The sequence below is a fragment of the Cornus florida genome, unplaced genomic scaffold (genome assembly GCF_030987335.1).
Source record: "Cornus florida cultivar Cherokee Brave unplaced genomic scaffold, ASM3098733v1 CherokeeBrave_3.0.0_Hap2_Chr01, whole genome shotgun sequence".
Lineage (NCBI taxonomy): Eukaryota > Viridiplantae > Streptophyta > Magnoliopsida > Cornales > Cornaceae > Cornus > Cornus florida.
This window is the reverse complement of record NW_026775571.1, coordinates 77562497-77574621: the sequence shown is the minus strand read 5'-3', so window position 1 is coordinate 77574621 and position 12125 is coordinate 77562497. Positions and strand designations below refer to the sequence as shown.

General features: G+C 35.0%; 1 protein-coding gene across 1 annotated transcript; it reads right to left on the bottom strand.

Annotated features, from left to right (window-relative positions):
* Nucleotides 1-10727: 10727 nt before the first annotated feature.
* LOC132275446 (F-box protein CPR1-like) lies at nt 10728-11704 on the bottom strand. Its single transcript, XM_059776947.1, has 3 exons — nt 11588-11704; nt 11365-11440; nt 10728-11305 (listed from the first exon to the last, which is right to left on the bottom strand). Exons 1-3 carry the CDS (start codon nt 11702-11704, stop codon nt 10728-10730), a joined length of 771 nt encoding a protein of 256 aa, XP_059632930.1.
* Nucleotides 11705-12125: the final 421 nt, after the last annotated feature.

The window sequence follows — 12125 nt, the reverse complement described above, 5'->3', positions numbered from 1 at the left end:
TATCCTACTCGGAGTCACTCGCTCAATCCAGTTAAATGACAGAGAAGTCTTGGTCTGCAAATTCAGAAGCAGCACGATTCTGAAAATCTTCAAAGCCATCAAAGTAGGCCTTCGACATAATCTCCTTGAAGGTTGGTGAGGCTTTAAACTCATCAACTGCATTAGATCTTTCCACCATCAATTTCTGGGACATCTCCTTGTCGAGCTTTTGCACATAAGATGTATGACAAGCTCGCTTTATTTCTAACTCAGCACGACTACTTATAGAGTGGCCTCATGTTTATCACACTCCAACTGTAAATCGGCTTAGTGTTTGGAGTGAGTAGAAGCCAACATATTGGTGTAATGATCCCCTCTTTTTGCAGCTAGACACGATAAGTAATACGTGTGTGTATTAACCTATACGCACATAGGAACAAAAAGTTACAATGAAGAGGAAAAGAAAAGTTAAATAAAAATAGAGGATGGTGAGAAAGTTAACCCGTGCGAGATCATGTATGAGCCGGTCTACAATCTCAGTTAGATGGCGAGAGTTCAGATATATCATATCCTCCTTCGACAAAGACTCACTTATCTTCTTAAAAGCAAGTTGAGCATTGCTTAGAACAAATGCTGCTGAAGAGTAGGGGTCTGAAGAGAGTACCCCTGCTTTAGTAAGAAGTGGCCTAGTCTCATCTATAAGCTGATGAGGGAATTGTGAGTCGGATACCTATGGAGAAACAACTGAAATAGGTGAGACTCTTTGTGCCATAATAGCAGGCTTCTTTTTTTCCCTCTTAACGGGGGAAGTATGTAGGAAGTCACTTAAGCCTTCTTTGAACTGAGCTAGAAGCCTCTTATTAAGTTTTTGGGATATAGTTACAAAGGACTTACCAACAGGCTGAGGACCAATCCAATGGTTGAACAAAGTCTGAGGTGTTATAAGTGAAGACCAATCCCTCACTGAGTGGTTAAAGGCTTCCTTTATTCGCTAGAGATCATCAGATAAAATGGAAATCTCTTTAAAGCCTGAGAGGATAACAACTCCGTTAATAACTCAAAATTTAAATAAAGAGGGTATCATTATTGACAACTCACCAGTGGAATTCTGATTACACCATACACGAGGAATGGGAGTCCCTATTCATAGGAAAGCACTTTCATTAGGAAAGAACTCCCAGCCATCACCAGAAATGAAAAAGAAATGGCTTTTCTATAGTTTATTGTGATACCCCCGGATCTCCAGCTACAGGTTAGCCAGGCCCACACCCGATTAGCCGAGGATATCAAATCAATTAGCAATAATTGAACACAGAATATAAATATGATTAACAAGGATAAATAGAAACGCTGAAAAGAACTAAAACGATAAACCAATAACTTTTATTGATAATCAAAATATTCTAATACAAGTAATTCTCCATATTATACAACTTGGGAATCCATACTATGTGGACCCCTAATCAAAACCCAGCTGGAGATAACTAAATTAGAAAGAAAATCCAAAACTATATGTAAACAGCAATCCTACGCAGTCGGAAGAATGAGTGACCATCTTTGCTCAGCACGAACAAGCTCTAAGTCTGGAACCGTCAGTTACCTGAAAAATAATAGTGGGTCAGTCCCACGAACAAGTTCTATCCTAATTACAATCCAAACAGAGACCCGATATGCAGATACATCCTAGATATCTCAACAATAACTATCTAGTCCATATATATATATCCACACTAAGGGACATTCACTGGACTACATAGAGGGTCTCAACCTGAATAGAAGGCAACATGCAAAACGCACCTGTGTGGGCATGAGTACCTAAGCCTAATAGGGTATACCTCAACCTATCATAGCCAGCTACGCATCCACTGCATATACGCACCCTAACCAATGACTCTGAGACTCAAGCTTATATCGTAGTACCATAAACATATATTTAAAGTCCGTCCAAAACCAGAGTATGTCATTAAATTCTTTATTGATCTGACATAAGATTAATAATCCGGTTAGCCACTCAACTTACTCAGTCGATCTTACTTAACCGCGAATAACAATTAATCCAGGTAATCATTCAACTTACTCAGTCGATCTGACTTAACCACAAACAACAATTAATCCAGATAGTCACTCAACTTACTCAATCGATCTGACTCAACTATAAGTAGGATTCAATATTTTACAATTCATTTCCTTATTCCAATGGGATAGGTTCTAGCGTTTTGATCTAAACCATCCTTAGTATGCCACCGTCCCATACCGGTGCATACAATCCACGACATCCATGTAAATTACAAAACCTAAATAACAGTTCAGTAATTAACGTCCAAAACCATGTAAATTACAGAATGTAATAATAGTTTAGTAATTGAAGTCCAAAACCATAATCCAGGTAATTGCATAATAATGTTTAATATTTCAGCAATTAAAATCCAAATCATAATCCATGTAATTGCAAAATAAAGTATAATATTTCAGCAACTAACATTCAGAATATACATAGGTCAAATATGATAAATAAATAACTCTACTGTGCATCTAAAAAAAGATTCATAGTCATGTTATAACTTGCTAAATTGCTAAAATCAAATTAAGCAATCAATTTTCTTCCATCCATTAACCACATCCAAAGTTGTTTACTTTCATACTGATTAAACCGGCCTACAAGCATTATTTGGACCACACAAGATTTTAATCCCACACGAAACAAGTATTTAGAACCTTCTAGTATAGTCCCAAACATTCCAGAATACCTTGTTCGTCCAAACAACACCCAAGAAAAACCCAAAATGCATCAAAATAGGAGAGCCTGCTCTAAAAACCAAAAGAGCAGGCTCTTGTAAAGCATGGAGCAGGCTCCATGCCTCTTGGAGCTGGCTCAGAGGGGATTGGAGCTAGCTCTAGACTCCCCAGAGCCGGCTCTGAAGATGAGGGAGCCAGCTCCCTCTTCCATAGAGTCGGCTCTCTCCCTCTCTGAGAGCCCTTGTTCGTTTTCGACCATCTGCTTCGACTCTGGCCTCTTCCAACCTTTTTGTTTGTTTTTTAAACTGACCCTAAGAGTCCTAAATATGTCCAGTATCATCCTAGACTATTACTTAAATCAGTTTGCATAATTAAGAAACTTAGAACACTCACCGATTAAACATGCTTAAGAAAACGAACACTAAAACTCAAACATGCAAGACTGTGACAGAGTTAATTTAACACATACAGATGATCAATTTAACATATAATAAGCATGCAAGATTTAGTTAATGATCCATTAAAACCCTAGAGACTATCTAGGTATGCACAGAACACATGCCAACGGGAGAGAGAAAGAAAAGAAGTTGGCTCTTAAGGTTTCGGTTTGAAACCTTTAACCACCTTCTTCCTAGGTTTTCCAGCAAACTGAGTTGCCGTTGAACCTCCTCTGCCGCTCTTGGTTTAACCCACGAGCTAGCCCCTGTTCCTCCTCCTCTTTGGTTCAGCCCTTTGGCTGAACCCTAGCTTTTCCTCCTCTCAGTTTCTCTCTGTATCTCTCTCTGTTCTCACGTCCCTCTCTTTGCTACTGTAAGGGTTTTCCCAAACCCTATTGCAGACATCATATGTATTTATAGGTTAAACCTACTCTAACCCTAATTCTTATTAATATCCAAAACTGACGGTAAGAAAATAAAACTTAATTACATAAAAATGTAATGATAAGATATATACATAATTTATAGTTGTATATATATATATATATGACCTGCTAAATTCCTATTATTAACATAAATAATTATTAATTATGAACAATAATACTACTCTATCATTACATACGTATATACCCAATTGGATATATACTACCATCCATATATGGGTAAATACCCATACCCATCAAACCTCCTGTCCAAGTGGTTCTATGTGACCCTTTAACTAGTCCATTACTACCATCCCATTCCATCCTTTTAAAAACATAAAAATAAAATACATTTAAATCATTAACAAATAAAATTATAAGCCCACAATACTAGATAACACATAGACAATTAATCATACAATTAACACACAATTAAATCACATAATTAAAATAAATAATTTCTCAAATAAACAATTTGACACATAAGTACCTAGCCACAAAATCAATTTAAAACTGCACATAGAATAAAATTTAAATTCCAATTTTATCCTTTTGAAAATTAGGGATATTACATTTGTGCTTAAGGGAATTTCTAGAGATAAGAATTTTATCCTGTGGGGAAAAGTACAACCAGTCACCCTTTTTGGCAATGTAGCAATGAAGAAACTCCTGGATAATGGGCGAGGACAGAACTAAACAACCCATCATTGTTCTCCAGGCATTCGGGGAGAGTTGAGTCAGAGCAAGATTAAGGTGACGTAGTAATTCCCTAATAAAAAAATGATTGGAAAACACAATCCAGCAATAAAAGCAGACTTATAGAAACAAATCTCAGTTGCGTAAAAGGAGGGCGCTCTGTCATCAAGTGAAGGAAGTCTAAGAATAACACTATCTGGAATTGAATAAGTTTGCCTAATCTAATTCAGATCATCTAAGGTAAGGGAACCTGTTATATCCTGTATTAGATGTGCCTCTGACGGAGCCGAATCAGACTGGTGGTGTTCCTCGTCTAACATAGTGTTGGATTCTGGGTGAAAAATGCTAACAGTAACACACGCTACTGTATGCAAGAGCTTAGCTTCACAGTGACCGATAAAATTTTCTAACTTTTGTCTTGGTATATTGAGTTGGAGGAAGAAGCAACAACGAATTAAATAGAAGAAGGAAGAAAACAAGGGCATGAAACTTGTCACATTACTATGACTGGTACTACTTGGCTTTCTGGAAGACGGAAATAATTTGAGTGAATTCTACTCAAACCATCTCGATTTATAGATAAGAAATGTAAACAGATAAGGAAAATATTTATGGTGGAGTTCTAATTGAAATCTGCTTCGAAAGGGACAATCAGCTCCCAGCGGGCTATTTTGCATAGAACTTTACTTTTACGTAGTGGAATAGGATTAGGAGTCAATCCTCGAATAGGATAACCACATTGGCAGCCCCACATAAGTTACCTATATGCCGAAAGGTAGGCTGCCAGCATGGCAGCTTACCACATATACGAGCTGTCAATGTGGCACTACGACAAATATTTCAAAGACATCTACGGTCCTAAAAGGAAAATTTAAAAATAAATAAATAAATAAATAATTCCTGGCGGCGCTGCCCCCTGGACCTCGCGAGCTGACCAGGCAGCTCGACCCCTGCTTGTATTTACGAAGTGGCAATATGAGTCAGGCTAATGGATAAGGCTCTACTATATAATAATCAGCCCAACTTATTATAGAAATACGGGGTGAATGGCTCTATAATTCTAACTATATATTATTATGTAATGTTTTGGAATTAACATTCTTGTGGTTTGACAAGCAATCCTTCAAAATGGGGGGCAACTGATGGATGTATAATTTAAATAACCGTGATTAAGGGAAGGTTACTAAATTAACGCACTATCTCATAAGATTGAGATAGGCTCTATAGATTACGATAAGGATTACAGATTACGATAAGGATTACAGATTATGATAAAGATTAAGTCTACAGATTACGATAAAGTAACTCTACGTGACATCCTGACCTAAGCCCTATAAAAAAGGCTGGCTAATCAACGTTTTAAAGTACATAAAAAACCCTAACTCAATTTCTTGATTTCTCCAGAGAGATTATTTCACACACTAACTTGTTCGTCGGAGCCTACTCCATTGGTAACACACCGATGTTTATAGGATCACATTTTCTTTTCTTTGTTCAGGAAGCTAGATCAGATCCGGATTGTGCAGAATCCATCATCAACAATACATATACTACCTTTGCACTACCAAAATACACCTTACTCATTTTTCTTTCATTTTCTATATATTTAATTATTTCATTTTATATAATAGAGATATTTTCTCTCTCCTCTCTAATGTCTCTTTCTCTCTAAATAATTTTCATTTTATTAATTTTTTTTATTTTTTATTCTCCCTCCTCTATACTATTATTAAAAGTGTAAAGAGTTTTAGTATTTATTTATTAATATAAAAAATATTTATTAATTGAAATAAAAAAATGTTTTAAAAGAGTTTCTATAAAACTCATAAATTAGCTATTTATTATGAGTTTTTTTTTTTAATTAATATGAGGTGTTTAGAAGAGTTTCTCAAATTACCTATTTATTATGAACATTTTAATAGAAGGAAATAAGGTGCTTAGATATTATGAGTTTTTTAATAAATAAAATTTGATTAGACAAGGAAACATTTAAAGAAAATAAAAATAATAAGAGTTTCTATACTACTATTAAAAGTGTAAAGAGTTTCAGTATTTATTTATTAATATAAAAAATATATATTTATTAATTAATTAATATAAAAGAGTTTTTAAAGAGTTTCTATAAAACTCTAACACAAATTACCTATTTATCTATTTATTGTGAGTTTTTTTATTTAATTAATAAAAGGTGTTTAGAAGAGTTTCTCAAATTACCTATTTATTATGAGTTTTTTAATAGAAGGAAATAAGGTACTTAGATATTATGAGTTTTTTAATAAATAAAATCTATTTAGACAAGGAAATATTTAAAGAAAATAAAAATAATGTGAGTTTCTATAAAACTCAAATTACCTATTTATTATGATAAAATATTTAAAGAAAATAAAAATAAAAGTTTCTATAAAACTCATAACACATATTTAAAGAAAATAAAAATAATACAAATTACCTATTTATTATGAGGAAATATTTAAAAAAAATAAAAATAATAAGAGTTTCTATCAAACTCAAATACCTATTTAATATTAAAAGTGTAATGATGCGTTTGGTGTGCAAGAATGGAATGGAATGCCCATTCCAATCATTTCTTTGTTTGGTATGCAATCTAAAGTGGGAATGGCCATTCCATTAGAATGAAAATTCATTTCTGAGAATTCCATTGGAATGAAAATTTATTCCTGTGAATGAAAATCTATTCCTAGGAATGAAAATCTATTCCACAACTAAACATATGGAATGACCATTCCATTCTAAGTATTTTTTTTTAAAAAAATCAACTTCCCAAAAAACTCTCGTGTTCTAAGTCCAAAAATAACAATTACCTTCCACCACAACCACTTTCGCCTTTCACTAGCACCACCACTGCCGCCGCCTTCCACCGGCGCCACCAACTTTCACCATTGCCTATCGCTTTCCACCACCACCATCGGCACCGCTACCACCACCACCTCCATTGCCTTTCGCCACTGCCACCACCTTTCACCACAATCGCTACCGCCTTCCAACACCACCACCACCTCCACCGCCACCGCCTGTCACCACCACCGCCACCGCCTTTCATCACCACTACCGCTTTCCACCACCGCCTTTCACCATTGCCACTGCCTTCCATCGCCACCGCCTTCCACCGCCACTGCCACCGCCTTACACCACCGTCTTACACCACTGTCACCACCATCGCCACCGCCTTCCACCACCACCACCGCAACCTCCATTGCCTTCCACCACCACCACGTCACCTCCATTGGTTTCCACCACTACCACATTCACTACTATCTCCTTTCACCACCACCACCGCTTTCTAACACACCATTACACCACTAACACTTTCCACCTCCACCACCATCATCACCACCGCCACTGCCACCATTTTTTTTAAAATTTTTTTAGAGAATGTCATTTTGTTAATTTAATTTATTTGTTATTAAGAGGGATAATTTGGAGAATTCAATTTTAAATTTATTCCATTCACCACCATCCACCACCACCGCCACCATCGCCTTCCATCACCACCACCGCCACCAGCTTCCACCATTGCCACCGCGACCTCCACTACCTTCCACCACCACTACAATCACTTTCATTAGCTTCCACCACCACCACCTACACCACTATCTCCTTCCACCACCACCACCACACTACTGCCACCGCCTTCCACTAACACTACTGTCACATTCCACCACTATTGTCATCGCCGCCGCCGCCTTCCACCATTGCCACCATCGCCGCTTTCCAACACCACCACCTACATCACTACCATTTTCCACCTCCACCACCATCATCACCACACCCGCCACTGCCACCATTTTTTAGAGAATGTGATTTTGTCAATTTAATTTATTTGTTACTAAGAGGGATATTTTGAAGAATTCAATTTAAAATTTATTCCATTCTAAATTTTAAATTGGTTTAACCAAGCACTAGGATGGCTATTAAAATTCCATTCCTACACATTTCATATTTACAACCAAATAATAGAATGAGAATGGCTATTCCATTCCATTCCATTTCATTCTTGCAAACATAAAGAGTTTCATTATTTCAGTACTTATTTATTTATATAAAAATATATTTATTAATTACTATAAAAAGAGTTTTTAAAAAAGTTTCTATAAAACTTTAACACAAATTATCTATTTATCTATTTATTATGATTTTTTATTTTTGTCAAGGAAATATTTTAAAAAAATAAAAACGAGTTTCTATAAAACTCAAATTACCTATTTATTATGAGGAAATATTTAAAGAAAATAAAAATAAGAGTTTCTATAAAACTTTAACACATATTTACAGAAAGAAAAAAATAATAAAAGTTTCTATAAAACTCAAATTACCTATTTATTATGAGGAAATATTTAAAGAAAATAAAAATAATAAGAGTTTCTATAAAACTCAAATTACCTATTTATTATGAGTTTTATATAAGTTTTTTAATGAATAAAATCTAATTAGACAAGGAGATATTTAAAGAAAATAATAATAATAAGAGTTTCTATAATTTATTATGAGTTTTTTAATAAATAAATAAAAATAAGGTGTGAAATTATGAGTTTTTTAATAAAAGGAAATCTAATTAGATAAGGAAATATTTAAAGAAAATTAATTTTTATAAAACTCTACCACAAATTACCTATCTTATTTTCAAAAAAACTCTATCAAATATAACCTATATATACATATATATATATACATATATATATATATATATATATATATATATATATATATTGGATCAGGCTTGTGATGTGCATATTTTTTCTCTTTATAATTGGTGTCTTTATAACTAGCATTGAGAATGCAACAATAATTCCTATTAAAAATTTAATAATTGAATTCCTTTTAAAAAAATTAATATGATTATTTATAAATTATTCCCATAATTTAATACATGACCAATTTATACTTCTTACATAAAAGTATAAATGAGTCAATTTTAAAAATTTATTTTTCACTTTGGTTGAATTAAAAAATATATATACAATGAGGTACAAAGTTCAAAAAATTTCAATTTTCATAATTAAAGAAATTTTATTATAAGTTTTTTAATAAAAGAAAACCTAATTATACTACTTTCATTTGGGTAAGGACACTTGGTCATAAGAGCCAACTCCCTCTTTATCCAATGGTACCTTTACCTAGGTAAGGAAGGTAGCTCCTTCCTAATCCAATGGTCTTTCTGTGAGATATATATTTAACGTATTATATGGTCTCTACTACTTGAACTCAATTATTGGGTATTCCCCTTGTGTAAACCTCGAGGTGAGGCGAATCCTTAGAACTCAGCCACCGATATTCAGATTTCCGCAAAGTAGGAGGAGATAAGGGAATTGCTTGGGACTTGCCTTCTTTGGTCCCGAGCTCCTGTACACTTCCTTTAAGCCTCGAGCTCCTATGCAGGGGAAGCTCTAGATGAATGGTTAAGTTTGAAGCACTCGAGCTCCTATGCAAGGGAGCTCGGGGTGGACGTCATAGATGATCTAGATATAAGTCCTATCCATAGGGAGGAAGCCTCAGAGATGGTGCATAGTGATACCCATCCAATCGGAGCGTGATACTTCCATAACAGCAGGAGAGTGAAGGGTAGCAACCCCCTCCTCTAAACAGTGTAAGCGCGTAAAAAAAAGCCCATTCGACTAGAGTGAGGCCTCCCTCGTGAGGCCAAAAAGGTAGAGCTCTGGTGTACGTACAGACTCTTTACAGTATGCAAATGTGGCCTATTATTAATAATATTAAAATGATAGGTGGCATGTGACGTAGAGCAATCATCTACAGTGTGGAATAAAGCTTTGATCCATCTTGCCTTCAAGCAATGGGAGACTGAGATACATGAACCAGAGTATGTTCATGTATATATCATGCATATATATATATATATATACACACACACACACGTGTATATATAGTTCCATTAATGACCCTCCTGAAAACCCAGAAAAAGCACTTTATAAGGCTCATCCTCATCGTCAACAAGCTGCATTAATATTAATGTGATGTGGTTAGACGATAAAACTATATACCAAAACTGATTGATGCGTGCCAAATTTAGAATTTTGCTGGAACAGACGTTCGTTAGAAATTGCATTAAATATATATATATATATATATATATATAAAGACGCAACAAAATTATGAAAATAGTATAACAAACTTCAAATTTGAATTTGATCTTTTTGTCAGTAACAAGATCCAAGATATATAGCCTTCTTATCTCTTGCTGTCACACTTTTTCAGTCCTTGTTATTGCCTCCAAATTACTCAGGTATGATGACTGGTGAAATAATGCTCTCCGAAAAATTCTCTGCATCGTCAACTTTAATAGGAGTAAAAATAGTCCACGATTTACGAACATAATAAGATTTAGGGAGACCAAGGGTACGGACCAGGTGAGGAGAATTATAGCAAATTTCTACAAAATAATGTTCATTTCTCTCTACATTAGATAGAAGTAAGGAAGAATCTACCAGAGATAGAAGATTATCATTATTTTGTTTGAGAAATCCAAAGGCTTCACTTGGCACTTTGGAATGGCAAAGCCGAGATTAGTCCAAGACTCTTTCTTGCCATATTCCTTCATCACCCAAAATTCAGAAGAGCGCTTCCACTCCCCCCTAAATTCCCTAATAGTGACACAGACACAATGACATCCTCCGACAACCGTAACTAAGTAAGCTTCTTCGTTTATTCCAAATTCTGGTAGAATAAAAACTTGAAACTTTTCGTCCCCTAAATTAAGAGAAACTATCTTAGTCATGTCCTTAGTTAACCAATGGAGAGCACCATTCAGGAGTGCCGCAGGTGCAGAGCACGTAACATGGTACGGGATGTCTTGAATTCTCCTCCAGCAATTTGGTTTTCGTGTAAATAAAGTGGTTAGACATGTTTTTCCAACATAATTTGGGATGTGCACAACCTTATAGTCATCAGTTAAGGCATCGTAGCCAAACCCATACGAACCACCATCTGGTTCACATTTGAATGGTGGGTGTAATCTTTTGACTTTTCTAGTTGAAGGATTCACCAGATGAAGTTGCTTTTCTGCAGAAGTGTAGGAATAAGTTGACTATAATATCAATCCGTCGCAACAACCCAATAACCTGCCCCATTGACACACAAAATGAAGTGGCGGATAATCAACTTCTCCACTCGGCCACACTGGGTCAACAATTTCGCCTGAAAATACAACGATGGTCAGAGACACGGGAAAAAACCAAATTGTTTTTTGTTTTTGCTTTTGTTTTTGTTGCACTTGTAGGATCGATTTAGTTGCATCTTTGCAAAATATGGATCAGTGAGCAAAGTGAGCCAAGACTTTGATACACGCTCAAAACGTCCAAGGACCTTGACAGGTAGCCGTGAGAGTATGTCCATGACGACGTCATTGGGTAGGGACTTGATGAATGATGAGTACTCTTCTCTTCTTTCTATCATCTCCATTGTCTTTCCTCCCTCGGCCTACTTGGGTTTAATTAAGGATTATATATAGTATGCCAAAGTCTTTTTTCTTCTTTTTTTTCTCGGGTATTTTTATTTTTTTCTCCCGTATAGCAATGTAAGGATTTGAAATTTTAATTGGTAAAAAAGGGATTAAAATCCTTACATTGCAGTCCCTTTTTTACCAATTAAAATTTCAAGTTCAAAAAAATTTTATTACCTTATATATAAAAATTTTATACCAATTAAAATTTCAAATCCAAGAATTTTTTTCCTCTTTCATGCGGTCCGTTTTTTACCAATTAAAATTTCAAAAAAAAAAATTTAGAGTTAGCTACGTCTCAGCCCAAAAATTTTTTATTACCTTATATATTATTGCCTTACTAAATTTTTATTACCTTAAATAGCCCCCAAAGTTTTTATT

What these genes read in the sequence shown, in the direction of transcription:
- LOC132275446 (XM_059776947.1), bottom strand. Translation starts at nt 11,704, where the DNA reads ATGGAGATGATAGAAAGAAGAGAAGAGTACTCATCATTCATCAAGTCC. An exon ending in TCCTTGGACGTTTTGAGCGT is followed by an intron (nt 11,441 to 11,587) that starts GTATCAAAGTCT and finishes TTGTATTTTCAG; the next exon opens with GCGAAATTGTTGACCCAGTG. An exon ending in TTTGTGTGTCAATGGGGCAG is followed by an intron (nt 11,306 to 11,364) that starts GTTATTGGGTTG and finishes ACACTTCTGCAG; the next exon opens with AAAAGCAACTTCATCTGGTG.